General features: G+C 52.2%; 10 protein-coding genes across 10 annotated transcripts; 5 read left to right on the top strand and 5 right to left on the bottom strand.

Annotated features, from left to right (window-relative positions):
- Positions 1–325: 325 nt before the first annotated feature.
- On the bottom strand, positions 326–4,283 carry ncr1 (sphingolipid transporter NCR1; the record flags this gene model as incomplete). Its single annotated transcript, XM_056613299.1, has 3 exons — positions 326–429; positions 501–3,942; positions 4,014–4,283. 3 exons carry the CDS (start codon positions 4,281–4,283, stop codon positions 326–328), a joined length of 3,816 nt encoding a protein of 1,271 aa, XP_056480523.1.
- A 1,147-nt stretch (positions 4,284–5,430) lies between these two features.
- N7532_000794 (tudor domain-containing protein) lies at positions 5,431–6,428 on the bottom strand (the record flags this gene model as incomplete). Its single annotated transcript, XM_056613298.1, has 3 exons — positions 5,431–5,519; positions 5,590–6,319; positions 6,378–6,428. 3 exons carry the CDS (start codon positions 6,426–6,428, stop codon positions 5,431–5,433), a joined length of 870 nt encoding a protein of 289 aa, XP_056480522.1.
- A 1,124-nt stretch (positions 6,429–7,552) lies between these two features.
- On the top strand, positions 7,553–9,459 carry yap1 (putative bZIP transcription factor AP-1/Yap1; the record flags this gene model as incomplete). Its single annotated transcript, XM_056613297.1, has 4 exons — positions 7,553–8,008; positions 8,088–9,015; positions 9,104–9,242; positions 9,309–9,459. The coding sequence occupies 4 exons, from the start codon at positions 7,553–7,555 to the stop codon at positions 9,457–9,459; spliced, it is 1,674 nt and encodes a 557-aa protein (XP_056480521.1).
- Positions 9,460–10,791: 1,332 nt separating this feature from the next.
- On the bottom strand, positions 10,792–13,210 carry N7532_000792 (uncharacterized protein; the record flags this gene model as incomplete). The annotated part of the gene is given in 5 exon segments (XM_056613296.1): positions 10,792–12,497; positions 12,515–12,609; positions 12,739–12,850; positions 12,911–13,064; positions 13,202–13,210. The coding sequence occupies 5 exon segments, from the start codon at positions 13,208–13,210 to the stop codon at positions 10,792–10,794; spliced, it is 2,076 nt and encodes a 691-aa protein (XP_056480520.1).
- A 992-nt stretch (positions 13,211–14,202) lies between these two features.
- N7532_000791 (uncharacterized protein) lies at positions 14,203–14,600 on the top strand (the record flags this gene model as incomplete). The annotated part of the gene is given in 2 exon segments (XM_056613295.1): positions 14,203–14,263; positions 14,275–14,600. The coding sequence occupies 2 exon segments, from the start codon at positions 14,203–14,205 to the stop codon at positions 14,598–14,600; spliced, it is 387 nt and encodes a 128-aa protein (XP_056480519.1).
- A 143-nt stretch (positions 14,601–14,743) lies between these two features.
- Positions 14,744–17,192, bottom strand: N7532_000790 (uncharacterized protein; the record flags this gene model as incomplete). The annotated part of the gene is made up of 9 exons (XM_056613294.1): positions 14,744–14,886; positions 14,953–15,052; positions 15,113–15,219; positions 15,269–15,998; positions 16,060–16,394; positions 16,454–16,606; positions 16,657–16,684; positions 16,732–16,752; positions 16,803–17,192. 9 exons carry the CDS (start codon positions 17,190–17,192, stop codon positions 14,744–14,746), a joined length of 2,007 nt encoding a protein of 668 aa, XP_056480518.1.
- A 149-nt stretch (positions 17,193–17,341) lies between these two features.
- Positions 17,342–18,465, top strand: N7532_000789 (putative NAD binding Rossmann fold oxidoreductase; the record flags this gene model as incomplete). Its single annotated transcript, XM_056613293.1, has 2 exons — positions 17,342–17,668; positions 17,725–18,465. The coding sequence occupies 2 exons, from the start codon at positions 17,342–17,344 to the stop codon at positions 18,463–18,465; spliced, it is 1,068 nt and encodes a 355-aa protein (XP_056480517.1).
- A 647-nt stretch (positions 18,466–19,112) lies between these two features.
- N7532_000788 (putative glutaminase) lies at positions 19,113–21,287 on the top strand (the record flags this gene model as incomplete). The annotated part of the gene is made up of 1 exon (XM_056613292.1): positions 19,113–21,287. One exon carries the CDS (start codon positions 19,113–19,115, stop codon positions 21,285–21,287), a length of 2,175 nt encoding a protein of 724 aa, XP_056480516.1.
- A 2,415-nt stretch (positions 21,288–23,702) lies between these two features.
- Positions 23,703–24,779, bottom strand: N7532_000787 (zinc-binding alcohol dehydrogenase family protein; the record flags this gene model as incomplete). The annotated part of the gene is made up of 1 exon (XM_056613291.1): positions 23,703–24,779. One exon carries the CDS (start codon positions 24,777–24,779, stop codon positions 23,703–23,705), a length of 1,077 nt encoding a protein of 358 aa, XP_056480515.1.
- Positions 24,780–25,637: 858 nt separating this feature from the next.
- N7532_000786 (alpha/beta fold hydrolase) lies at positions 25,638–26,492 on the top strand (the record flags this gene model as incomplete). The annotated part of the gene is made up of 1 exon (XM_056613290.1): positions 25,638–26,492. One exon carries the CDS (start codon positions 25,638–25,640, stop codon positions 26,490–26,492), a length of 855 nt encoding a protein of 284 aa, XP_056480514.1.
- Positions 26,493–27,574: the final 1,082 nt, after the last annotated feature.

Genomic DNA, 27,574 nt, shown 5'->3' with positions numbered 1-27,574 from the left:
ACAATACGAGAAGATGATCCAGAGACGTTACAGAGATACCCGAAAATAGCCAATCGATATGCTATGGCCAGCGTGTGAAAGTAAAAAGAAACCTGCCCTATGGGAGAAATAAAACACAATGGTGCAAATATACTATGCCGAAACTCCACGTGTCTGCAAACTCCATGGCCATGACTGAAAATCGCCCGTCCGCCGAAATGGAAAACCCGGGTTACAGGTCTCACTGGCTGGCAGGCGTGGTACCGATTACCTACAAAATAGAGAAGACCAAATCAACCCCGGGAGCACCGGAGATTGAGTCCATTTCAGCAAAGTGTGGCCAAGCTTAATAGTCGTCAGAGTCATATCCGTCATCAACCAGCAATGACCGATAACCACGGGAGGCAAGGTTAGCCTCCAGGCCGCCGTCAGAGGCGGGATCAAAGTATCCTGTCACGGTCTTATTGAGCAAAGGGAACAGCGGCAGCGAAGAGGCTGCGGAGGGGAATCAAAGTACATACCGCTACCACCAAAGTAGCTGAGAGCTACTGGCAGGAAAATCAAGGCGTGGGCAGCAGCAAAGACGACCAGCGCCAGCCACACCCGGAAATAGTAAATTTCGAAAATCTTGCTTCTTGTAAAAGCAAGCACGCAGACTCCGAGAAGCTTGGTGACAGTAATACCGCTGAAGACGCTGCCACCGACGTTGACCAGAGCCGTCCAGGCACGGGCATCCTTCCCGCGGAATTGAGAAGGGGCTTTCTCCAGCAGAGTGCGCGCGGGAAACATGAACGCCCGGGCAATGTGGGCGCAGAATTCCACGCTGATGCCCACACAGATCACCAGGTTTACAAGTGAGACCGCATTGAGGGAGACCCCGGCAATGGCCATGGTGCCAATAATATCTACCACCGTCATGACGACCGTCGTCGTGATGACCGCGCCCGTGGCGATCGACCCCAGGATTGCTGAGGTCAAGACGAAGATGATGGCGACGGCTGAGCCCAGGAGCGTACCGGTCAGCTGCACGATGGAGACGTACTGGTCGAAGAAGATGTAAAACTTGGAATACGGGAACACGTCGATCTTGTGCTCGCGGGAGATATCGTCGGCGATCCGGCGAGCTGCAATGTACGCCTGGATGAAGTCGTCCTGGCTGCGTAGCGCCGTGTGGCTGGTGCGGAAATGGCTGGCATTAATGGTGGTGTGCTGCTTGTCGATCACCACCGCGTTGCTGTAAGGCGCCTTGCCGCCGAGAGGACAAGAGGCATCGGTGGGGGCTTTAATCCATTTCTCGGCATAGTGAACGAACTCAGGCCCGGTCGGCATCCCATAGAGAGTGAGGTTCCATGGAGGGTTGCGGTCTTCGAAGCAAAGCTTACCGTTCTCTTTGCAGCAATCCTGTTGGGGGTTAAGCCAGTAGAAAAAGTCATCAATCCAGCTAGCAGCAGATCCGGAAAGGTAAGAATCGTTCGGGCGCTTCGATTCCTGTTCCAGAACAAATGGCAACGAGTATTCTTCACAGGTCGTAAATCGTCCACACAATTGCTGCTGGTGAGACCGCTCCGTCACGTTGACGTTGCGAGTCACAAAATAGACCGGGGGACCCGTGCGGAAGTAATCGTAGAGGTCATTGAAGTATGCAATAAGGTATGAATCATTGGGGATTGCAATGCGCTGGTCGAGTCCCAGAGAAACAGCTGGGATCAACGCCAATCCTGCTGTCAAAAGGCCCAGGAAGAAAATCACCACAGCTGCCTTGACCCGGCGATCCAGAATAAATGGAGCATAGACCCGGCGGATGAAGGTTTGCAGGTAACTTTCGGCCTCGCGGTCATCATAAATTTGATCTTGAGGGAGGCCAAATGAGTTCGCCTTTCGGACAGTGACACAAGGGAAGCAATCCGCGCGGAGGCTCTCCACCCGTCTCTGATTCAGAGCAAGGACGGAGATGAACATGGTGATTTGCAAAGCAGCATTGACAAAGACGGCCCCGGCAGCATACGCTGCAAAGTTTTTGACTGCAGGCATGCCGACAAATGCACCCAAGGCGAAAGCCAACGTCTCAGTGAGCGCTGAAAGGAAAACGCTGGGGCCGATTCTGCCCACGGCACGCGCCACGCGTTCGTCAATCTCTTCATCAGGGTAGCTAAAGTTGACACGCTCAAACTCGTGAACGATCAGGAAGATGTTGTCCACGCCCACTGCGAGAACCAAGAATGGTATGACCTCGGCGATTATCAGGGTCGCGCGCACGCCGGCGGCCGAGAACAGGCCTACCGATGCGGATACGGACATCAATACAATCACAATTCCAGCAATACCCAAGGTGAACTTGGACTGGACCAGAGCATTTGCCGAGTTGTGCAGAAGAGAGCGCCAGGTGACAGTGACTGAGCCCAGGGCCAGGGACGCATAAAGGAACATGATCACATAACTGATCACCACAATCTTTGCGTCTGTGTTGGTGGACTTGTTCAGTTCTTGCTCCAGGCTTATTTCTGCATTGAAAGAGACACGAAGGCCACGTTCAGCAGCTTCTTCTTGAACGACATCAAAGACGCGACGGAAGCTGTTCTCCCAGTCAATCGCCTTCTTTTCTCCCTCGCTCCCCTGGTCATGGTTGTTTACCACCCAGGTCACGACCAAGGCCTGGGCATCTAGTACATTCCCACTCTCATCATAGCCGCCCAGAATCATCTCCGGTTTGAGAGGCTGCTGAAAATCGGGCAGGCAGCTCACGTCGCCGGGCGATTCCGTGCAATGGCGCAGGCGATCCTGCCAAGTATCCGGATCCAGGTTAAAAACGGAGCCACCAAAGTAGCCCGTCAGTGATTGTACCACACAGGCGTCGCCAGTGGGCTTGAAGCAAACATCTTCCAGGTTCAGACCTAGGTCGAGAGATATCATCCGGCGGACTCGAGACTCGACATCAAACCACCACACGAGCGTCTCATACTCCAAGACCGGGCCGGTCTCATTAACCAAGAATGCCTGTTCAGCCCGGTAGAATGGTCCGAAATTCTCATCGAAATAGGTTTTCTCTTGGGCTGCCGCCGAGGACGGGCTCACCCAGAGGCGGACCGGGTCGGTCTCGACCGTGAATCGCAACCAGCCCAGGCTCAGCAAGATGACAAAAACGAAGCTGGAAACGATTGTGATGGCAGGGAATCGTGCGCAGGCCCCACCAATGCGGTAGAAGAGAGCAGATAACAAGGAGTTTGGTTTGTACACTCCCTGGGGCTGTTCCAAATAACCACCATGGTGCACAACCTCTCCCTCCTCCTCGTCATCACTGGGTAGCGGGTCCTGGAGAAGGCGAACGCGTTCAGGCTTGCGGAATCGACGCTCCTTGAAGGTTACATAGCTCGCAAGGGTCATGACGAGCAGCAGGAATGCCGAGTAGATGATAATAACTGCAAAGGACATACATGGCAGCAGTCCCACATGACAGGCCTTTTCAATGGATACGGCGGGCAACTCGGGGCATACATCTGGACAGTCGACACACGAGCACCGATATGACTTGTCCTGGTCGTTGCAAGCCTTTGGGTAGATCGACAAGGTTTTCATGCCCTGGTCGTCGCTGCTTGGCTCGGTCCGATAGTTGATCTGGAACGGACTGCCCAAAAGCTTCTTGTCGCCCAGGAACTTCAGAAATTGCTTGTAGTCCTTGGCGCCACCACCGATAAAATCAATGGCCTTGCCACCAGAGGCTCCGTTCTTCACATTCTTGCAGCTGTCATAAAACCCACTTTGGTACTCTTCAGACCAGATGTTGTCCAGCTCCGTGACTAGTTTCTTGCCAGAGCTGTTTTCTTCCGTCTGAGTGACATTGACGAATAATGACTGGTCGGGCGAACAGGTGAACGTGCAGAAAATATTGAAGAAGTTCTCTCGGCAGGCCGGGCAAGACGCAATGATACCTTCTGCCAGTTTCAGGTTGCTAGATAACGCATCGATCTATTCATGGAAGATATTAGCCTGGTCATATCGACAGCATTTGCCGTCAGGCTACAACGGGTGTGACTCACCTGTTCCTCTAGACAGCAAGTCGGGCCTTGCTCCCACTTGGAGCCGCACAGGTTGACCAGCTTCTGCCGTACGGGGTCTTCGGGTTCCTTTGCGAGACCATTATCGGGACAGGGCAGCTCCCCACCAAAAATCGACTTTTTCCCGCAGTGTCCCCGGATCGCACATCGGCCCTTTTCATGTATCTTCGTCTCGCCTTGCGCGGCGGCGAGAGGCTGCCAGGCAAGGGAGCCCAGCCCGACGACCGCGGCGAGGAACCCCAATTGCCGCATGGTAGGGACGGGGTCGTGGGTTCAAACTAAAGCAAGCACGTCCCTTTTCTGGATCGGTGATCGCTCCTCGGGGTGAAGAGAACTCGTTTAAGGTCGGTGGTCGGCCATGCGCCGGTGCATGGGCGGAGACGGTCGCGAGCGCGCTGCGGAGCTGCAGGGTGCAAGGGGCAAGGTGAGAAATTCTGAATCAGAGAACGCCTGCAGAAGTCATCCAGCAGGGTTGGCCCACGAGCGAAAGGATATCGGTCAAGTGAGCGGTGAAAGCAACAAAGCAAGCAGGTTTGGGGTGGCAGACCTGGAGACCCCATGGATGACGTGCACGGGACCGAGGGACCGCGGGAGACCGCCAAACCGGGCGGGGCCCATCCGCACTACACAGCACATCCCAACATGGAAGCATTCCACTTGAATATCACTTATGTACCATCATTAGATCCTCATTAGCGTCAGGCACCGGAGCTCCTGCGAGGCTGATCTGGCGCTATCGTGGCTCAAACATAGACTACCGATGTGGCTATCGCCATGGGACAGTTTGTTTTGCAAGGCGCTGATCGTGGACTGCTGCCAGTTGCGTGTCATACCATCATTATATATAGCGTGCATGCACCCGCATCACCACTCCAAAGTGTTATTTGTAGGCCATCCACCCTGAGCAGGTGAGATATTGAACATGATCACTGATATACTAGACTTGCATCTTTCTCCAAAGTATCATAATTACTATGGGTCTACAGGTAGAGCTCCATTGTGAAACTTCTTTTTCGCACTTCAAGACCTGATACATTGATTTCTACGAGTAGTCCGCATCAACAATGTCATGTGGGGTCGATTGGGAAACACAGAATGTCATCATGCAAGTTGTTGGTTTTTTATTTTCAATCATGCTGTGAAGGTTGATTACCGGTGCAATCAAATGGAGAAGACCGCTGAAGAAATGCACCGGGACACCGTGACCGGAACGCCGGGAACCAGAGATACCATCCATTGAAACAACGGTATCTGCATCACCGATCTGGTTAGCGATCAGGACGCATAAAGAAAAAAGAAAAGAAAAGAAAAGAAAAATCATCACCCGGAGCGGGGAAAAAGACAAGGAAATTGGTATCAAGGAGATTTGAACATAACCATGGACGTAAAGTGGGAGCGTTTAGTAACCATCATCATCAGTCTGCTGATAGGTGTGGCGTGTGCGAGTGGGGTCCTTGCGCATCTGCTGTCCAGAGCCCACGAATCCGACTGGAGAAGAGACGAGTTAGTACGCGAGATGGCGTTCCGAGGGAGAGCGCGAGAGGGCGATTATACATACCGCGAGCATTGAAGCTATCACCCGTGCGGAACATGCTCTCCTTCTTGCCAAACTTGCCCTTGACCTTGCCCTTGCTCTTGGTGGCAAAGTCCTGCCACTTATTCTTGCCCTCCTCGAGTTCACGGTTGGCCTTGACCTTCCGCTGCTGCTTGGCCGGACGGGCCGACGCTTCGGTCGCCTTGGTGGGTTCCGCCCGGGCCTGGCTGGCCAGCGCCGGATTGATATCGGCTGCAGCCGAGATGACGTTGGATGGCGCGGGCGAGGGCGACGCCGAACTTCCTGGGGTTCCATCAGCCTTGCGCTTGCGATTGTCACTGGCATGTACAGGTCGGATATCCCTGGACGTCAGATTCTCGACGGTCGCGTAGGCCTTAAACGAAACGAGGTAGACCGGGTTGCTCGCAGAGCCGGTGACGGAGGTGATGCGGGCGGGATAGAAGGAGCCATCTCCAGACTTCCAGCGAGCGAGGACGTCGTCATTGACGGCGAAGGAGGGAGGAGGCGGCGGAGGAGCCTCACGACGGGTGTCGACTGGCGGCTGGGGGGTAGCCGATTCCTCTTTGCCTGAGGAAGTGGTGCGTGCCGGCGCGGGTTTGGCGGCGGGCGCGGCTGGCTTGAGCTCGGCGATGGAGGTTTCGGTGAGGGTTATGAATTCTTCGAGTTCAGTTTGAAGACTTTGCAGTTCCTCATTATCGGGGTCTACCTGCAAGCTTGCTTGGACGGTTTCAAGCTAGGGACGCGTGTGAGCCGTGTTCCCCCGCAACAGACTGATGGCACCGCAAATTTACCTGGTGTTTGAATTCCTTCACCTCCGCCTCGAGGGCCGCAACGTCTGACATGATGATTGTGATCGAGAGGTGGCAGTGAGATAAAAGGTGGTGTGTCTGCAAAAAGTGTGCCGTTTGCGAAGGGGAGAGGGATTAGGGAGCTGGGGCAAAAAAGAAGTCGGATCGACTTGGCGTCTAGGGAGCCTGAGGTTCGGCGCCGCGGCGGAGAAGTCGAACGCCGCGATGTACGAAATCACGTGATTACATGTGTAGGTCGGACCTTACCCTCTCTTGGGTATGAGAGAAAATTATTCAGTGGGAAATATAATTCGATGGTCTTGTAGATGCATTTAGTACAGTATACTGCTGATAGTAATCATCCCAACTCCATACCCTCAAGACATTGGCATCACATACAAGTCGACCACGAGATCGACCGGAAGTTGCTGCAGGCGAGCCAAGTGGAAACGTCACTCTTGCCACGAGGTGGGCTGGGTGCCTCAGGCAGGAACGGGCGGTCGATCGGGCGGAGTACCGTCCATACAGGTAGGTATACATAGACCATACATGCAGGACTGCAGCAAGAGCTAGAATGACCGAATGCTTCACTTTCTAGAAAGTGTGGTACCATCAGGTATGACTGAATATTACCCTGAGCCGCGCCGGAGGGTCGACAAGTACCCAGTACCTCTTGCGCCGCTATTTTGCCGCACAATGGAAAGTCGCGGTACTTCGGTGAGTCACCGAACGTGATCGAACTGGATTTCTAAGCAAACCCCGACTGTCGGAGCCCCGCCCTGATTGGCGATCGTCCTGCCCTCGTCTTCTGCCCGCAATTGTACTCGACACGACACCCTTTCCACTCCGTACGACCAAACACGAAGTGGCTTAGCGTTTTGGTGTTAGCGTGAGACCCGACTCTGCTAGCCTCAGGCCCCGCTACCGATCTCATCTCTTTTTTCCCCATCGCCTCAGGGTCTGCATCACAGCCTTGCGCCGTCATCGCCCATTGATCTCGTTCTGGGACACCCAGAACGCCCAGCAAAACCCTCCCTTCTCCTGCCATTTGGTGGGCGAGACGCCCGGTCGACAGCCTCGGACGATTTGGAGTAGAGAATATACGATCGCCCGCCTGGCCGTCTCTCACTCACGCAACGCCACCTGCTTGTATCCCGCCCACCTCAATTCTACCTACCATGAATGACTACGAGAACTTGTACCAGGCCGGGCTCTACCTGTCGCCCGGCCAGCAAGACCTCCTTCTTGCCGCCCTCTCGTCCAACAACCCGCCCCAACAGAAGCAGTCCAGCCATACCCCGCAGATCAAACCCGACCACAGTCCCGACCAGTCCTCGTCCAATGGCCACAGCGCTCCCCCCTCCGGCGGCTTCGACAACAGCCAGTTCCACAACCTGGACTTTGCAGAGAATGAAAGTCCCTTCCTGGACTTCAATCCGGAGGTCGATTTCGAGTTTCCCGGATCCGATCTGATTGGGGACCTGCCCGGTGCCTCCCCCGCAGACTATGAGCTCGGTGAGAAGCGCAAGTCCATCGACGGCAAATCCGAGATTGAGGAAGAAACGGGAAAGAAGCGAAGGGAAAGCGAAGCGAAGAAGCCCGGTCGGAAGCCGTTGACCTCGGAACCTACGACGGTACGCATCTTTCGTCAAGCGGTTGCCCGGGGGGCAGCCGGCTGAGACTAAGACTGAGTGACTAACTTTTGCCCAATAGAAACGCAAGGCCCAGAACCGTGCTGCTCAGAGAGCCTTCCGGGAGCGTAAGGAGAAGCACCTGAAGGACCTCGAAACCAAAGTCGAAGAGCTGCAGAAGTCCTCTGACTCGGCTACCCAGGAGAATGGCTTGCTGCGTGCTCAGGTCGAGCGTCTCCAGGTCGAGCTACGCGAGTACCGGAAGCGTCTCTCATGGATGACCAGCAGCGGCGGAATGTCTGCCATGAGTGCCATCCCCAGTGCTCACTCCAAGGGCGTATACGGCCTTCAGAACAATGAATTCCTGTTTGACTTCCCCAAGTTTGGAGATCTGCCGGGTTCCCACCTTTTCAACAGCCAAGCCCACAAGAACGATCAATCCAAATTGAAGGATAACTTGCCTCGTGCTCCGGGTGTGCTGAGCCGAAACCCTGGATCTGGTCCTAAGCCCGACGGCTCCGGTCGTTCGAATGCTACTACACCTATAGCAGGCCCTAATACCAAGTCAAGTCCGTGGTCTACTGCGACCCCAGGCAGCATCAGCAATGCCTCTGTCAAGACTCCTTACAACAATCTGAAGCATTCCAATACATCGAACCAGGACACATCGACCTCGGACTCTCCCTCGTCCTCGTCCGATTCTCACCAGAGCCAGCTGCTATCATCAAATGGCACTTCCCCGGAACCAAGCTTGAATTCTCCACCAGAGAACAAGCCGCATGACTCCGGTGCGAATACATGCAGTATCCACGGATCGATCAATGGTGAACAATCTTTCTGCGCGCAGCTCGGCATGGCCTGTGGAAACATTAATAACCCCATACCAGCCGCCCGCGATCAAAAGGCCAAGTCCAACAGCGTCTCGAGTGACCAGCACCCCCTCAATGATGATTATGGGTTGGATTGGTTGACCCAGCAGAATGGTGGTCAATTCGACCCTGTGCTTTTCGGTGATTGGCGAGAGCCGCAAGATGCCGTGCTCTCCCAGGACTTCGGCTCGTTCTTCAACGACGCCTTCCCTCTGCCCGACTTGGGTAGCCCCTCTCAATCTGACCGAAGCATCATCGACCCAGCAGCCACCCAAGAAGGACCTGGTCGCTCAGGCCGACAGCAAGCAGGATGAAGAGGTGGTTCCAGGCGAGGACAAAGCGCAGATGCTCTCCTGCACCAAGATTTGGTACGTCATTCGACTTGAAGAAATCAAATGTCTTGCTTTACCCATCACTAACCTCCTATTGTACAGGGATCGTTTGCAATCCATGGAGAAGTTCCGCAACGGCGAGATCGACGTTGACAATCTGTGCTCGGAGCTACGCACCAAGGCCCGCTGCTCCGAAGGCGGCGTGGTTGTGAACCAGAGGGACGTGGACGATATCATGGGCCGCGCCAAGTAATTGATTCGATCAGGGATGTTCGAAATCCCTTGCATCCATTCTCAACCCCCAAGGCCTTCTTCACGACTCACGGAACCGCTTTACGTCCATCGAACTGTACACGTTACCAATCATACCCATCATTGAATTGTCTATTGAAACGGCGTCACGAATACACAACACGGAAAAACCAGAAGAGGAGTCTTGGCGATACGCACTCTCCTCCAATTGATTTCTTCAAATCTCATTTTCTATCCTTTTCTTTCTCATGAAATTGATTGTGTCCGGCGCACAGGCCACTGCCATTCGAGGCAATCTAATCTTGTCATATCTTTCAAATCTTTTCCAATTTCTTTTTCGTGCCTTTGTAGTTTGTTTTCTTCCGCAGCTGTTTCTGATCTGGATTCTTGATCTATTGGAAGTTATTCCCTTCAGCCTGGCGAATGGAGATACAGGATTCGCCATGCCAATGGTTCTGCCGGTCGTCTCTTGACTTTCATGTACTACAGAATGCTGGCGTCTACTATCAGGTGAGAAATATGGGCGGACGAAATGGGTAGTTTGGGCAGGCTTGCACTCTTTCTCACTGTACCCTTGTAAACAATTCTGAGACCTTATCCGTTCAGTAATCCTTCCGACTAGTTCTCAAGTGTTCATTGAAGCAAGCTGTAGTACTCCACATGTAACTGGCCATCGCCATGCTGGGATCCCCTTGATAGTTCCGACGAGGCCAGTCCGATTGGGAATCCATCAAGTTTCATGTTATAATACTGATCTACTTTCGAAGCTGTCCATGTTCAACCCCAAACAAAATCCATCCGGTGATGTCTATGTCTACGCGCAGGCCGTGGTGAACCGAAGCTGGAAGGGTATCGATATTTGTGCCCCGAGGGAAAAGAAATTAGAGTACAAAGAAAGGTGATGTGAACGATAGATGAAAGATCCTTTTTTTTTTTGGTTTTGGAATTGTGCTTACTTTGGGCATTCTTCCACGCTTGGGGTGTCATGAACAAATGCGCTTTTCAAAAACTTGACAGACTTATCCACTTAGGTCTGCACTATGCTTCAAAGTGTTTCCACGCCCAGCCGACCCTCGTTACAGAAGATCCAAGGCATGGCATGAACACTCGAGCACCGTCTCGCTAAAAAAAGTTGTAAGGGGGAATTTGAAGGCCGTTCCACAGAGTGAATAAAGACACAAAAGAATTAAGATAAGCAGGTCAAAAAGTGCGGTTTGGGGGTACATGGAATCAATGTGAAGGGGGGGCATGGAAATCAGAGCAGTCGGTCTTCAATTCGGCGAAAAGTGGAACGGTACATGAAAGAAGCGAAAAAGTTTAGGGATCATGGAATTTAGGCATCGGTGGAGGGAGCAGGCTTGTCACTCGACGGCGTGGAGGGAGCCGGGGAGTCGTTGGAACCTGCACCACCTCGGAAACCACCGCGGCCGCCACGGCCACCACGACCTCCACGGCCGCGGTCACCACGGCCACGACCACCAAATCCGCCCCGGCGGGCACCCTCGCTATCACTAGCAGACTGGTATCCGCGCGAGCCGGCATTGGATCCGCCGCGACTGCTGCTCTGCCAAGAACCGGCGTTACCCTGACCCCGGGTACGCTCCTCGAAGTACTTGAAGTTGGGCTTGCGAGGCTGGCCGGTGACAGGCGGGCCAGACTTCTTGTATTCGAGGGGAAGGCGATCCATAGCCCCCTTAGCCTCCTCCACAGTGGCGAACATAACAACATGGTTAAACTTTCCGTATTTGTCAATCTTGACAATCTTGGCTTGGTCTTCTTCGGGAATCAAGTCGCGGATCGCTTGCTCCGTGTCGACGTTGGCGACGAAAAGTCCATTGCTAGGTTTCTTTTCACCGCGAGGAGCAGGGGACTCAGACGGCTTTTCAGGATGGGCAGTGCCGTTGGTGTCGGCACCAACGGCCTTCTCCTCATGAGCGGGCTGGGCAGATGCCGCAGCTCCTTGCTGGGGGCTAGCGGCCTTGGGGATCACTGGAATAGGGGAGCCACGCGCAGGCTGACCCTTGGGCTGACCCTGCTGGCCCGGGGCCGGAGCAGCGCGAGCCGGGGCGGGCTGGCTGAACTGAGGAGTGGCAGCAGTCGGACGACCACCAGCGCCGGTAGGAGCGGGCGAAGCAGTAGTAGCAGGAAGGCCACTGGCCACAGGAGCACCAGCGGCGATGGGCTTTCCGCTGCGATGGGCGAAATTGAAACCCTGGGCGCGCATTTCCGTCGCGATGCGACCTCCCTCAATCTCGAGAACCAGGTAACCGAATGCAGCATCAGCCAGATTGAAGTTCCACATGTTCTTGAATGCACTCTCATCCACCTGGCCAGCGGCATTGCCAGCAGCAACAGGACCACCAAAAGGGTTACCGCCATTGGCGATAGAAGGCATCTTCTGAACGACATCGAGAGCATTGTCGAGCAGAGTCTTTTGGGCCTCGTTAGAAGAGATAGCAGATTCCACTTCGCCACGGACGGTCTCCCAGACATCGTTGAAGGACGCCTTGGAAGCGGCAAGCTTGCCGCGGTAATGGTCCAAGGAAGGGTTGACCGAGAACTCGTTGTAAGATGATCCATAGCGGAAATGCAGGCCAGCCGAAACAGAGAAGTCTGCCTTGAGAGTGACCGAAAGCTGGTTGAGCATGCCCTCGCGGGCGGGCGAGGCGTGGGTGACAAAGACACGGGTCTCAGAAGGATCGTAGACTCGGTTTGCAGTATCAATGAGTTCACCCATCTGGAGCAGGGTGGTCCACATGGTACCCTGGCCGCCAGCAATGGTCGTCTTTCCTTCGCCATTATCGAAAAGCTTATGCATCACGACGGCACCACCGAGACCTAGCAAACGCAACTTCACACCGCCAATGTCGAGCAGTCGTGAATTGGCTTCGTCAATGATGTGCAGCTTATCAACCTTGTATTCTCCGGAGCGGAACTTCTCGAGCACACGAACATCTTCACAAGCGCCCCAGACAGTGTAGACAGGAACATCGAGAGTAATGCGCTTGTCGAGGAGCATAGATAGCTCGGACAGGGGAGCTGGTCGGGGGTGAAACGTTGCTTAATGGACTGCTGGGCGGGAACTTGAGAGATGGCGCGCTTCACATTCTCAGGCAAGAGCGGCGAATACTGGGCGACGTGCTTCAAGGTCCTGTAGAACAACACACATTAGATCCGGGTTTGCCCCCATACCATGTTGGTGCCCGGCCGAAGCGAGTGTGCTTCCCACGTATTGGGCACCAACAGGCATATCTGGCAGCTCCAGGGGGTTAGTACTTACTTATCTGCGATGCGATCAAGCGAAGTATCGTCGTAGAAGCCGAAATCGCCAGTGTGAATAATGTGGTCCGCGCGGGCCTGCTTGGCCAGCTCGTTGAGTGACTTCAGATTTCCTGTGGGGCGTGCTCAATTAGCTTAGCCTGTTAACGCATTTGGAACCCAACGATACTTACCGCGTACATCAGCAATGCAAAGGATTCGGGTAGGGCCGTTCTGGATGACCCGGCCATTGTTTGGGAGAAGCGGCGTAGCTCCGGGGGCGGGACCAGAAGGTGTCGCGCCGTTCGCGAGAGGATAGCCTTGTGGCCCGAAGTTGGGAGGACGGGGCTGCACACACAGAGAGAGAGAGGTCAGTATCAGAGCTGTCCGAGCTTATTCGGGGTTGGAATGTTCGCAAGCTTCCCCCGGACGCGGGTGTGATTTCACCGTCGTCAAGAGGTGAAAGCAAGCAAGGGAGGACTCACAGAAGCCATGAGTGGAGGTCAGAATAAAGCAGTCAGGAATCGTAAGGACAGGCAGGAAAGAAGAATTGCGAAAAAAGCAAAGGAGAGAGACAGGGGAGGGATGAAGTAGAGGGACAGGAAAGAAGATTCACTGCGCATCGACAGTGAAGTAGCAGGCGTGACGGGCAGATTCAGTAGGCGGTCAGCGCCCCTGGCGGCAGGTTCACAACAGTGAATTCACCCGCCTCACCGCTGCTGGGCGTGTGCGGCAGAAAAGGAGGGGAGAGTATAAATTCACTCGGCTTCACTCCCAATTCACTGCCAACCATCCGCACGAAGCTCCGAGCTGGTCGAACTGCTGAATGATCATGCACTGGTAGGGCGAGCACAGATCACGATAGTCAAAAGAACAGGATACGGTTGTACTATGACCTTACTCATCTACGGTCTGCCAGCCAGAAAATAATAATCAACTGCACAATAGTGACGGGAGATCCCAGGGTACACGAACAGCAAACAGAAATAAAAGCAATTCCAAGAAATCAAGACCAAACAGAAGCAGGTACGCAAACATAGCCGAAAGCCCCATAGGACACATGCGGGGTACAGTTTCAGCTGTCTGGAACCCTCCATCCGGCTTTTGGCATGGCCTTGGGCCCTTGGTCCCTAACCAAATCCCCGGGAGATTCCAGCGACAACGACTTCGGATTTGCGGGAGGTGTCACGGAAATTGGGGAAGGTGCTCTTCGGGTTGCATATCCCACCCTTGGCAGGTTCAAGGCTGATTTTCGAGTGGCAAGATAGATTGACTGGGTTCCATCTGACACACTGGCCGTATACAAAGCATACCGACACCATCTCCCATCCAGCCGGTATGGCAGCCCCGGAACATAGTTGCCACGGGTGATGGAAGTCTGTGTTCGGTCCCATCTCGTCATTCGCCTTCGGTTTCTGTCCAGGACGGTGACCTCGACGTCGATGGGGAAGCTCGGAGTAAAGAAGCATACTCAATTTTGGAAGGAATGATCGGAAATGGTAACCGGATAGCAGAGGTGCGAAGAGACGAGTTCATTCACCTTGAAAGTCTTTTCCAGGAACTAGCTACGAGGGCAGAATCCCAGGAACCCGAGCCCTTAACATTATGCTCTCCAAATGGGCCGCATGGAATGATTACCATCAAGCTATTCAGGAGCGTGACAAGCCACCAGAGCAAACAGAATTTCCTGGACCCATGGCCCTACCTACTCCTGGATATCCGCACTCTTCAGAGGCGACTGATATGCAGGTTCCGAGCGTAGAGTTTCTTGACAGCATCGGGATTTCCTCGACCGAATTCTTCTGTATTGTTGATCAGATCAGTAATCCGGGAGTACCATACAGCATTTTGGATTATGGGAGTCAAAATAAAGTGGGAAGTTGATTGCATGAGCCCGAGGACTAGAATAAAGAATGTATTGATCATGATACTTAAGTTGGACGTCACCCTCCTTGGATAAAATAAATGCACAGAAAGGCAGCCACGGTGGGTTTAAGCAAAAGGGCTTCATTGACTATTTTAGATTCCTACGTGTCATCGTATTCCTCATTCCATTGCTCGCGTAGTGACCCGATCAATGTTTCCATATTCCACCCTGTTCTTGCATGCATGTCCCGCAATAGGGACTCCGCAGCTTCTTGATCGCCACGGCTTCGGAGGACCCATCCCCCTTTACAGAAAGGGTTAGTAAATGCAAATTCACATATAGGTGAGCTGCAACCTGCAAAATACTCACATGCCACAAGACTGTGTCGCGCGGTGAACAGCGTGTTTTCGGCTTTAGAATTCGATTTTGCCAGACCCAGAACTGTTAGCAGATGATGCCGCATATTTTTCTGTGGCAACCATAAGAGATTAGTTTCATGGTCAGAGGGAATAATCGTGTCAAGACATACTTCAATTAATCGAGACTGCCGAAGATTCTCATAAGTCGACGAGGTCTTCAAGCTCTTTGAAAGAGCCAGGACAATCTTGGCCATATGATAGTATTGTAAACCGATCACTGAAAGATATTAAGCCACAGCCCAACACAGGGAATGGGTTTTGCGAACCGTGGACTGGTAATAGCATCCATATTGTTGGAAAGCGTCGATCTAACTCAGGTCCACATGGGGCCACCTGAATTGGCTCAAATGTGTGTGGCTTTGAATCGAACCATTCCTGGATTTCGTTGTCGGTTTTATTGAAGTCTGAGTCGGCACAGAAGGCACCCTGGAGAGCTTTAGCTAGCAGGAAAACCATTTTGCTAGACCATGCAAAGTCATCGTCTCTGTCGAAGACAGTAGAATCGAGGAAGCTTTGAAGGTTAGTTCGGAGTGGCTGTTGCGTGGTCAGTGAAATATAGATATCCTGACGCAGGCATAGCCAGGCAGCGGCCTCGCCGAGTCCACCCGAGGAGCCAAATGTTGAGATGGTATTCAAAATATGGGTTGTACCAGTCAAGTGAAACTGGTTATCATCGCCTATCGAAGGAATAAGGTTAGCTCCTTTCTTCTTGACGAGCTTTCCGATTGAACTACCATCCATTTCTTCATGTTGCCGTAGAATAGCAACTGCCGCAAGAATATCTTCTGTAATATAATACTCCGGCTCTGACATTGCAGGAATCAACAGCTGTACGCAGTGATTGTGGTACATCAGTGCCTCCGTTGCATCGTCTGCGTTCTGTCTGTTCAGATGCCGCGAAGAGAATGCGAGAACTGCATATCGGAGAACAGGGTCCTTGAGTGTGCGTGCGGGTACTTCTGTCTTGAAATGCCGTTGCGGGTCCGTGATGTCGGCCTTTATTTTGGGTCAGCCATGAGGGTTCTCGTACGAACGGTATTCGTAACTGTGATCTTACCCAAAGAGCCATATTCTCGACAAAGTTTCTTAACAAGATTGCTTCTCGCTCGGTAAATCTGTGTATAGGATTGTAGCTCGATCGTGATCTGGATGAGGTCGCGGTGTGTACGGATAGCGTAGCAGGAGAGTGCTCAGCAATGAGGCCCGGCGAGCACTCAGGCAGGGGGCTATGAATTCGGTGTTGTTGCGCATCCGTTTCTGAGGTCGCAGAGATAGCATGTGTTTGTTCATCTTCCGCATCAAAATAGTCGAAATTGCAGAACTGAGGGGCGGGATTTTCTGGGGCTTCTACGTAAAGACTGGTGATCTCAGGCGTCTCGTCGTGGAAACGAACTTGCAGGCGGTTAGGTTAGCGTCTGTTTCGAATGACCCCAACATGGTTTTAGCAGTACCTCTGCCTTGAAGCTTTGGCCAACTTTCTTGGCCTGGAAATGCAATTCCCGGCTCCTGAGACAGTGTCAACCCCTCCCGGAATCGAACCGATGTTCGGTTGCATTCAACGCCGGCATCACGACAATGTCGGCAGACTTTCGATTGAACATCGCCTGCAATTCATTTAGTATCTTTCAATTTGATTTTCATGCTATAAGCATACATTTAAGGTGTCGAGCTGGCGAAATCAGCTTGAATCAGTGGAGTTCAGACCTAGGGCTTGCCAAGTCGGACTTACTGCGACACCGTTGACTGGGGGCTTGATTAGCAAGAGAATCAACAATGCGGAGGATAGGGGCCCTAGCTTACCACCCTGCCACCAAACGACTTCTCCTCGGCCGCGACAACATCCCACTGGGGTTGATGGAGGGAGAAGATGCGGAGAGAATTTCTAGCTGCGTTTACGCGGAGGCGGAAAGTCTCTCCGTGCGGGGAAATCCCCACAATTGCGCCTGCCAACCCCTCGGGGATCGAATCAGCGTCGCTCACGCATGTCGAGTTTGACATGTTTGACAGACAACCATTTGCGGCAAGCTCGTCACGGCGGATAAACAGCAGTGCCGAGAGTTTCCCGGCCAATTTGCCCCTTTGGGCGGTGATGGTAATTCTTCCCGTCGCGGACACTACACACTGACAGCGGCGCGAGGCATCAACCAGTCCACCATCCAAGATGAAGTCTATGGAAAGACCTTCCTCCATGCAGGCCATGCAGAAAGTCGTTTTGCAACCATGCCTTCAAAGGCCCCAGATGGCAGCTATTTAAACCGCTCCGACGACCACAGGAGGAACAATAACTCAAGAACCGTCCTCTCTCTTCATATCCTCCTCTGAACCAACGTCCAACCACAATGGGAGTCCAGAAGCTACAAGTCGGCATGGCCGGTCTCGGCCGCGTCGGCAAGCTGCATGCGATCAACTTCCTGCAACGCACCCCCCGGGCCCAGCTCGTCGCGGCCTTCACCCCAGACCAAAACGAAATCGCCTGGGGACGCATCAACTTGGAGCCCCACGGGGTCACTTTGTACACCGACTATGGAGAGATGCTGAAGCACCCCGGGCTCCAAGCTGTGGCTATTGGAACAGCCACCTCTGTCCATGCCGAAGAAGCCATCCAGGCAATCGAGAAGGACCTGCACGTTCTCTGCGAGAAGCCCCTTTCCGTCGACGTCGAAGTGGTGCGCTTCCCTCTCCCACTGTGTGATTCAATTCATGGCTAACCATTCTTCAACAGTGCAAAGCCGTGGTCGAGGCAGCCAAGAAGAAGCCTCATCTGAAGGTGATGTGCGGCTTCTCGCGACGATTCGATGAGTCTTACCGCGACGCATTCGCCAAGACAGAGCAAGGTCTCATCGGACGGCCCTCAATTATCCGCAGTCAGACTTGCGACAAATTCGACCCGTCCGGTTTCTACGTGGAGTATGCAGCCTGGTCCGGCGGTGTTTTCGTCGACATGTCCGTGCATGACATCGACCTCACCCTGTGGTTCTTTGGCGACGATGCGATCCCCAAGAGTATCTCAGCCCACGGCATCACAGCCGTGCAGCCAGAGCTGAAGAAGCATAAGGACTATGATAACGCTGTTGGCATTGTGGAGTTCCAGAATGGCAAGATCGCCTACTACTACTGCACCCGCATGATGGCCCACGGCCAGGAGGACACCACAGAGATCATTGGCACGGAGGGCAAGCTGACGGTCAATGGAAACCCCCAGCGTAACTTTGTCAATTATTACCACGCTGGCGGCATCACTCGTGAGGTCCCGCCGAACTTCATCGGTCGCTTTGGCCCGGCTTTTACACAGGAGGCCAACGAGTTCACGGCCGCATGCCTGGACAACACCCCTCTTCCGATGAAGCTCACCAATGCTGTCAAGGCGGTTGAGATTGGGTCTTATCTTCAAGAGGCGCTTCGAAGTGGCAAGCAGATTCACTTTGATGAGATTGGTCGACGGATCGAGGAGTCGAAACTGTAAAAAGAAACACTTACAATTGGGAAGCATCGTTTGAGGATAAAGATATAGACATGAAAGTGTAATGAAAATTTTACGACGTTGAATTATTATCGACCGCAACAGTATCGAACAGATGTGTAATGTCCCTATGATAGTTCGAGGTATATTCTCATACCAAGCATGATGCAGATGCTGCGTGGCAGTGCAAGTGCAGAAGTGTCAGGATAGAAGAATTTGGACAGTACCACCCTACCATGTTTCCGTCCCGTTGCAGTGCGATGTGCTTACTAATGTTCTACTCCCCAATTTCATGTGGTATCAAGCACCGCATTTGCTTCTGTAGCCGCCCACATCAACGCCGGCGGCTACAGCAGCCCTTGGGGAATGCTGTAGCGACCCACAGTGCGGGCGCCATTCCCAATTGGGCCTAGCGGACGCGTGCTGGGATGCGATGGACAAAGCCACGCTGTGGGGTTGTGTCTCCTCCTCGATGACGACAGAGTCGGGCGATCAGCGGCAAGGGGGGAGCCTACGTCTCGCAACGATTCCTTCCTTCTCTCCAGCCTCTCCCTTGCCTGCAGGATCCCTGCGAGTGGTTTCAATTTTCCCTGTTTTGTTTTGTTGGTCGATGCGCCTGGTGCGTACGGACAACACCTTACGACAGCAACATGCGATTCGATATACAGACGCCCTTGGGGCTGGGCTCCCTCTGCGCCTCGGTCCTGTCCTTCTTCTGCGGCGAAGAGGGCCAGCAACAGGGCCGCATCTCCCACTACCCCGTGCTACCGCCATCGTACCCGCTGGCGGTGCGCAACCCTTACTTGTCAACATGGATGCCCAGTGATCGCGTGCAGCAATTGCCGTATGCCGAGTCCCAGTTCTGGGCAGGCCAGGAGTTGGGGTGGTCCGTCATGGTCAGGGTGGACGGCCAGGCCTATAGCCTGATGGGCGTGCCAGATCTCGAGGGTAGCGGTGCTCTCCCTGCCACAGTCCGCCACGCCGAGTTCACCGCGACTCATTCTGTCTTCGATCTCACGGCCGGTTCCGTGAAACTGACGCTCGACTTCTTCTCGCCCGTGTCACCTTCGAATTACCTGCGCCAATCGCTTCCTTTCAGTTACCTGACCGTGCGAGTATCTGGGTCGAATGGAAGAGATATACAGGTCTACTCGGATATCGATGGGAGATGGACTGGCCGGGAAGATCGGTCGGTCCTCGATTATGAAGAACATGACGATGGACTTGTCATTCATTCGCTCTCGGTAGAAGATTCAGCGAAGTATGCCGAGGCCAGCGATATGGCTCTTTGGGGTAAAGCCATTCTAGCCTCCCGTCCATCCGAGTCCAGCACACTCTCTGCTTCAGCCGGCGACCCCAAGACAGTGCGTGAGCAATTCGCAAAGAAAGGTGACCTCTCCGGACAGGAGTTTACGTGGTCCTATGGTAGCATTGCCGCCTTGTCCCATGATCTTGGCATAGTCCATGGCGAAGCCTCGATCAACTTTGTTGTGGGTTACGAGAGAGAAGCCGCTATCAACTACTTGGGAGAGGAGTATACAGGTTATTACCGGGCGGAATACCCAACCACCCACAAAGCTCTCGCACATTTCCTAGATGATTACAACAATGCTGTGCTCGAGTCTTGGCAGTTGGACCAGGAGCTGAAGACATTCTCTACTGCCGCCGCAGGTTCCAAGTATGCCGATATCATCGCATTGTCAACCCGCCAAGCTTACGGTGGTATCGATCTGACGATTCCGAATCATTCGCTTGACACTGAAGATGTCTTGGCCTTCATCAAAGAGCTGTCCAGTGATGGCAACATTAACACGATTGATGTGATCATGCCAGCATTCCCCATCTACTGGGTTCTGGACCCCGAGTGGATCCGCCTTATGTTGGAGCCTGTGATGCGGTACCTGGATGCTGGCCGCTGGCATTTGCCGTACACGATTCATGACCTTGGCTCTCACTATCCACATGCCATTGGCCATGATGACCAAAAGGCCGAGCCGATGCCAATTGAAGAATCCGGAAACCTGCTTGTCCTGGCTCTCGCCTACGCCCGCGCCACCGGCGATATTGACTGGACCGGCCGCTACATGGACATCTTCCAGAAATATGCCGACTACTTGGTGGACAACAGCATCGATATTGCCAATCAGCTGTCTTCCAATGATGCTGCCGGGCCCTTGCCCAACGAGACCAACCTAGCCATTAAAGCCGCCGTGGGTATCAAGGCATTCGGCGTGCTGAGCGGGAAGGAAAACTACTCCCGCATCGGCGAGGAACATGCAACGCTCTTCTACGAGGACGGTCTAGGCATAGACGAAGAGAAGACCCACTTTGTCCTACAATATCCCGGTTATCCGGATTCATGGAAGACCCCTTACAACCTCTTCCCGGATGTGCTGTTGGGACTAGAGACATTCTCGAAGGATGCGCACCGAATGAACAGCGAGTTTTACTCGACCGTCCGCGGCGAGTATGGCGTTCCTTTGGACAACAGACAAGATTGGGCCAAGTCGGATTGGAACATGTGGCTAGCTGCGACATTCGAGAAGAACACTCGTGACGAATTTGTAGATGATCTGTGGGCGTTCATGACCAACGGAAAGCACAACTGGCCTTTTTCTGATCGCTATGTATCTACCTCGGCGCATGGAAATGCACCCGGTACTCCCATCCTGTGTCGTGCACGCCCGACAGTTGGTGGGCATTTTGCGCTCCTAGCTATGAAGGGACCTGGATCCATTCAGACTTTGTCTGTGAACAAGCCTGTCGGTATGAGAGGCCGAAATGGAGGCAAACCACCTCTGAAGTCTCATGGCCTTGAGCTTTGATAGCTTGGAAAGCCATATATCGGGTCTATAGTAGCAATTGCATTCATGGCAACCATCTTTTCATCTTCAATGGAACTCACCATTTCTCAACAAAATCTACTCAACTATTCACGTCGTTGGAGGTATGCGGTAGAAGCCAAGAGCACCGGGGCTGTGGATACATCAACCTGTCAAATTAGTCGTTCCGACACTCCAATGTTATACTCGGGGTCCGGTGGGCATACGCATAACGGGCCGTTTCCCCGCATATCCTTACCGCAGAATCCCCAGATCTTTCTGGGGCTTAATTGATTGGAATCCGGAGAAATCTTCAAGTTAGAGCAAAACTCAATAGCTGGCTTATGATACGTGTCTCCCCCAGGATATTAACCGGTGCTACATAATGTAGCGGGGAGACCCCCTCCCCTACTACATGGGTGCCATCCATGTTATGTGACATAGCCGGCAGTATACAGTGGCCGGATAGCTAGTTCTAGAATAAACCAAAGTGGTCTGATATGTTCAAGTCCCTGAAAAATCCGTATCCCTTTCGCGTTCGCATTGTCTCTAAAGTCTCCTGTAATGCTTCGAGCGGGGTGTACCTGTCAATATCACGGGCCGTCTTCTAGCGGTCGGCATGGTGGACATTCTTAAGTAGCCACTGTGTACTTAGGGGCTTGAGCTCGCAAGCTGTTTAAATACAGAAGTGTGGCTTTAGAGTTCGTCACTCGATCCTAGCTAATCTCGTCGTCGGCATGATCGGCGAAAAAGGGTTTCAGCTCTTCGTCCATCAGAGTGAGGGCTGTATGATGCAGCGGCAACGCGTCACGAAGTCTTTCTATTTTCATTTTCTTCACATTAGTAAAGCGATCCCTCTCATAGATGACTTCGAGTTCTTCTTTTTCAAGATCTTTAGCATCGCTTCTACGCGGGTCGAAATTAGAAGAAGCAGCAAGAGCTCGAGACTGATGCTGGCTATCGAACGAAATGCAAAACACCGAGATGCTCCGATTCGGCGAAAACTGCACGATCGCTAAAAGTCAATAGCGCCGAATTGGGTTCGAGACCGTGTCGTCAAGCGTTCTTCTATAGACTTACCCGCTAATTGCGATTTGATATTAGCTGTTAGTATTCCGGGACTGACTAGAGCATACAGAGTCTATGCTAGCTCAAAGGCCTCATTGGAACCGTAGAAATGATCCGCATGTTCCCCGTCTGGCTTGTCGTCTAGACAGAACAGCCTGGCTTTGTTTAAAAGTAAGGACACTATTTTCTTGCCTAGACCGTTCCGACGCAGATTCAGTGCTATAACGTGAAGTTTTTCAATCAGGAAAAGAGGGCCGTGGTCAAGCTCGTTTCCTTATACCCTAGTTCCTCTTTGCACTAGGTGGTCTTTATACTTAGCCTTGACTGTTCTATATCAATCAAAGACATAGAAGGCCACATCGCATGTTTCCTCGCTAGGCACTTCCATATTTTCCTAGAATTCAGAGCGCATAGCCTCTCGATGAATATACCGAGCCAGAGCGGTGGCGACAACGACGCCGTCACAAGTACATTCGGCGACAAAATTTTTCATCTAACTAGACTTGTCCATTCCCTCATCGGTCCAAAAGAGCCAAATCCTCACCGTTCGTGCCGTGTCGCCAGAGGTGGTATATTCGTGCTCTTCAATGTCCTGTTCACAATCCAGGTCTTCGCTCTCATCGTCCTTCCACCATTCTTCTTCCTCGGAGTCATCTAATCCATTATAGAGTCATCATCTGTTGACTCATCATCTTCGAACTCCACTCCTGGTCGTCAAGGAAATGTCAGTATAGCTCGCACATCTTTTAGGGTTTTACGCTCCCTTTGTGTTAGTGAAAGAGAGGGGAGCGCACTGCTTCGCTTAAGAGATTCTCGGCCCCCCTTACACTTTCTCTCCGTCACTTTCCATTCTTGTTTTCAACCTTGCTTTCTGGTCTAATGTGGGTGAGGCCTTTACGACGTAGGAGAAGTAAAGGCAGGCGAGAGTCCGGGTAGATAAGTGAGGTAGTATTACTGTAACTGTGCTCAAATGGCAGATTTTGCTAGAGCGAGGGGAAAAAAAAAAACATTATCAAATGGTCGTGGTTATTAAAGAAGCTGTAGGCACAAGGTTTAGGATAGGCGTGCAAATGTTGCACCAGGAGGCGGCAAAAGAAAATGGGAGAGTGAATACTTGGACAGCGACTCTCACCTAGCGAGCTTATGTTTTAATTTTTCTCCTTTCGGTGCCGGGTCAGTATTTCGCTTAGCCAGCTTTCTTTTATATAAATGTATTTAAACGACAATCAATTGCGCCGAGTAATTAGAATAATGATGTCCTAGGAATCCCAGCTCGGAAATTACAAAACGGGTAAAAGACAGGAGTGAGAAGTACAAGTTGTCAGCGACGAATAGCCGTGACAACTGCGATCACTGAAACTCGACTACAAGCTTTGTGCCTCGACCTTCTCCCTTGCGAAGTGTCTCGAGACCTTCAAAAATCTCCTTGAATCCGCCCTTGATCGTTGTGATAGGTGGAGGTCTCACAACATCAAGGCTCAAAGTGGACAAATTACCATAGAAATTGGTAAGAACCTCGCGGTCTGTCGGAATCACCGGGAACACAGGGCCAAGAGGCGCCATAAGCTGGAACTTCCGACCGAACACAGTGTAAACCATAAGGAAGGTATAGGTCACGTTTGCCTTCTTCGGCTTTCCTTGGTCAAGTAGCGTGACCACCTTGCCCTCTCGTAACACATCAGCACAGAAGGCGGCCGAACTGCCTTCAGAAAAGCAATCCAAAGCTTTTGTGATATTTGGATAGGCCTTCTTGATTTCGCCAATAGATGCAGAGGTCCGGTAGTCATATACTGCATCGGCACCATAACGCTTTGCGAGGTCGAAGGAACGTGGCGAGGCCGTTGCCACAACTTTGTATCCTGCTCTCTTAGCTAATTGAATAGCGAAAAGACCAACGTTCGAGCCTCCTGAGTAGATGAGAATGGTCGGTTGGTCACTATGAGCGCTGCGCCCGTTCTCAATATCCGCCCAGGGAATATCAAGATACGAAAGACTCAGCATCGCGGTAGCTGCGGGAACTCCGTAAGTGGTGGCTTCACCTAGGGTCATTTCGTCAGGGACCTTCCAGGCCAAGTCTCCATCGACTTTCAGGTACTCTGCGAATGAACCAACGTCAGGATATAAGCCACCGTGAACAAAGCCAGCGATTTCGTCTCCGACCTTCCAGCGCTGTCCCGAGTTCTTGCCGACCCGAGCCACCTCGCCCGCATAGTCGCAGCCAATGGCGGAATTGCGTGGGGAAATGAAATCGATGTCTTTGAAGTCGATCGGATTCAGCGCGACGGCACGCACCTTCACCAAGACCTCATTATCGGTGATGCTTGGAATCGAGACATCCTTGACTTGCGCGCCCGTCCCAAGCGGGCTACCGAGAGCGAAACTCAGTACACGCCTAGGCAAGAATCGATGTGTGATGACCGCTTTCATCTGGGAGGATAGGTATAGTCTATCGGGTAGGACAAGGAAGACAGGAAGTACTGAATAGGTGGGGGCACTGTGTGCAAGACTGGATTATATGAAAAATGTTGGCGAACAGTAACGTCAATGCAGCGAGCGAACAGAGCACCTAATAGTAAAGCTCCTCGAAACGCTGTCCGACAGTTCGGATGAACATCAGGCCGACGGGATCAGGGAATGATCACCAGGCGATTAGTCCACGGTTTGGATTCCGAAAGCGAACAGCAACAAGATCAAAAAGAGCCTACAGTAGTCCCCTTTCAGCAACGTGCCTGAGACAGTGGCGAATGTAATTATTGTATTTTATGACGCTTAAAAACCACCACATTACCGAAATATGGGTACCGCGTTGACTCGCCAACTTGAAAGGGGAGGTCCAGGAGGCGAGTAGGTTCACGGCCTGGTTGAGGAGTCTCCACGGACCTGCCGGTATGAGTGGAGCCTCGGGCCGTCACCCTAGGCCGGGAATGATGAGTCGACTGCCCGACCGTGCTACTATCTGTCAATCACTCACTCATCTACCCGATTCCGAACCTGGGGAAGGGATTGCTGATCTCGTTCCGACGTTGAGAAGTGGGAATTGCTTCGTGTGCGAGCCGTCCTTGGTGACTATGCAGAACTCAAACTGATCCGACCTGACAACCGTTCTGTGACAACCAAGGAAGGACAATGATCACGTTGCGAAAATTCCAGTAGAATCTCGGGCAGTCGGCAGGTTGACACCTGCCCTATAAAAGGTACACCCTTGTCTCATGAGATACCTTCCGTCGGTATTTTTCCTCAAGGCAACTGATTCACTCGCAACTGCTCTTTGAATAAACCTTTGCAATGACGACCCTTCAAACCGTTCCGACTTCTTTTGTCTCCGTCAACGGGCTGAGAATCGCTTATCGGCGCTTCGGAGCACGCAGTCCATTGCCTTTGGTCTATGTCAACCATCTTCGTGGTAGCATGGATACGCTCGATCCCCTTCTGTTCAACAGCATCGCTAAAAGTCGCGAAGTTATTGTCTACGACAGTGCTGGTATCGGACACAGCGAAGGAACTGTGCCGGATTCCATTTCCGAGATGGCCGAAGTGGTTGTCAACCTACTCGCTGCGCTTGAAATTTCAAAGGCCGATTTCATTGGCTTCTCCATGGGTGGTGGCATTGTACAGCATATTGGATATACGTACCCTCAACTTGTCAACAAACTGATCCTGGCCGGCACTCAACCTGGAATCGGCGAAGGTGTGGCTTTGCCTCCGCGGGAGGTACTGGAAAGTGCTGGAGCAAACAACGACCAGCCGCCAACGGAGGATGACATGATGTACCTTTTTTTTTATCCCTCTGAGACCAGCCTCGCCCTCGGCCATGCATGGTGGAAGCGAATCCACGAGCGACACGTTGAAGGTGAAACCCGGAAGGCATATCTTACTGGAACCGGGGCTCAGTCGCAGCTCGCTGCAATTTTCAAATTCACCACTGATACTCGCAACTTTGATCGTTTGGCAGACATCAAAGCCCCGGTTCTTGTCACCAACGGCCATACGGACATTATGTCACCCACTGCCAACAGTTTCGTGTTGCAGCAGAAGATCCCCAATGCGCAGCTGCATCTTTACCCAGACGCAGGGCACGGGCATCTCTTCCAGGTGCCAGAGCTTTACGCGAAGGAGCTTGAACTGTTCTTGAACAACTGAGTCTGTTAGTATTGCATCGGATACATTATTGTATTACATCTGTTCGTGACTCGGTAGCGGGTGTCTACATGTCGAGGATTGAATGCATACATCGTATAGGACGGTACTAGCCCACCCTCAAGATTCTCGGAGGAAGCGGTTGGTGCAAGTATTTGCAGCTAGATTACTTCAGCATCTAATATATATCATTTTCTTGGTCGTAATGAAACTGAACAATCTGAGCTCTTCTAGAATATTACTGCTTTGCAATTTTCTCTTAAATATCCCGCAATCCGCAATATCTGAGGTGAGGTTACAGAGACTGTTGATTAAAATTTGGCAGCAAGCTGCTTAGCCCGAAGTCCAACTAATAGAGCCCGGTAACATATAGAGACAATATATCCTTGGCTCTCTATTTATCTGGTAGATATTGGTCGCAGCTTAACTTCCGAATTTCACCCTCGAATTTCGGACTACAGACCCTAACGCCGGGAGCGATTACTTTGAGTAAGAGAGTAAGAGCACCACAATCAGCATTCAAGTCCGTTTATTTTTACTGTTACAAGTGTTCTATTTCCATCGCTTCTAGGGAAAAGAGAAGGACGGACACCTCAGGTTGGTTGACTACCCCAACACCGCCCTCGCGCGACTATGCATGATCGATAACAATATGATCTTGTTCTCGATCACAGCATAGTTTGGGTTTCACTTCAGCACAGTGAGACATTATCAGCATCTCGAATGGGGCTCGAGAACCTCCCGATATTGAGGTGTATGTTGGAACTAAGCTGCTTCGAGCTGTGTTTCAGATTCGGCGCATAGAAATATCTACTTCACTGCTGTTAACAATCGCGACCTTAAAAATTATCAAATAGTGAATTGTGTTTCAAGAGTTGAATTAAAACTAGGGACAAAGGAATTTGAGCTCTTTTTGTCTCGCTGGAGTATTTAGAAGGTTTGAGACAAACGAATGCTTGAGCAATCAGATGGAGGAGAAGCGTCAAAGAAGGAGAACACCTGTGTCGCCTGAATACGTGTGAATGTACACTTCGAGTGAAGCGCCAGAAATGAACGTGAGTCACAAGAAAGGACCACAAAAGAAG

The sequence above is a fragment of the Penicillium argentinense genome, assembly GCF_028826775.1.
Source record: "Penicillium argentinense strain IBT 30761 chromosome Unknown utg000001l_segment0_segment0, whole genome shotgun sequence".
Lineage (NCBI taxonomy): Eukaryota > Fungi > Ascomycota > Eurotiomycetes > Eurotiales > Aspergillaceae > Penicillium > Penicillium argentinense.
The sequence above is the reverse complement of the archived record's forward strand: the minus strand, read 5'-3'. Positions and strand labels throughout refer to the sequence as shown.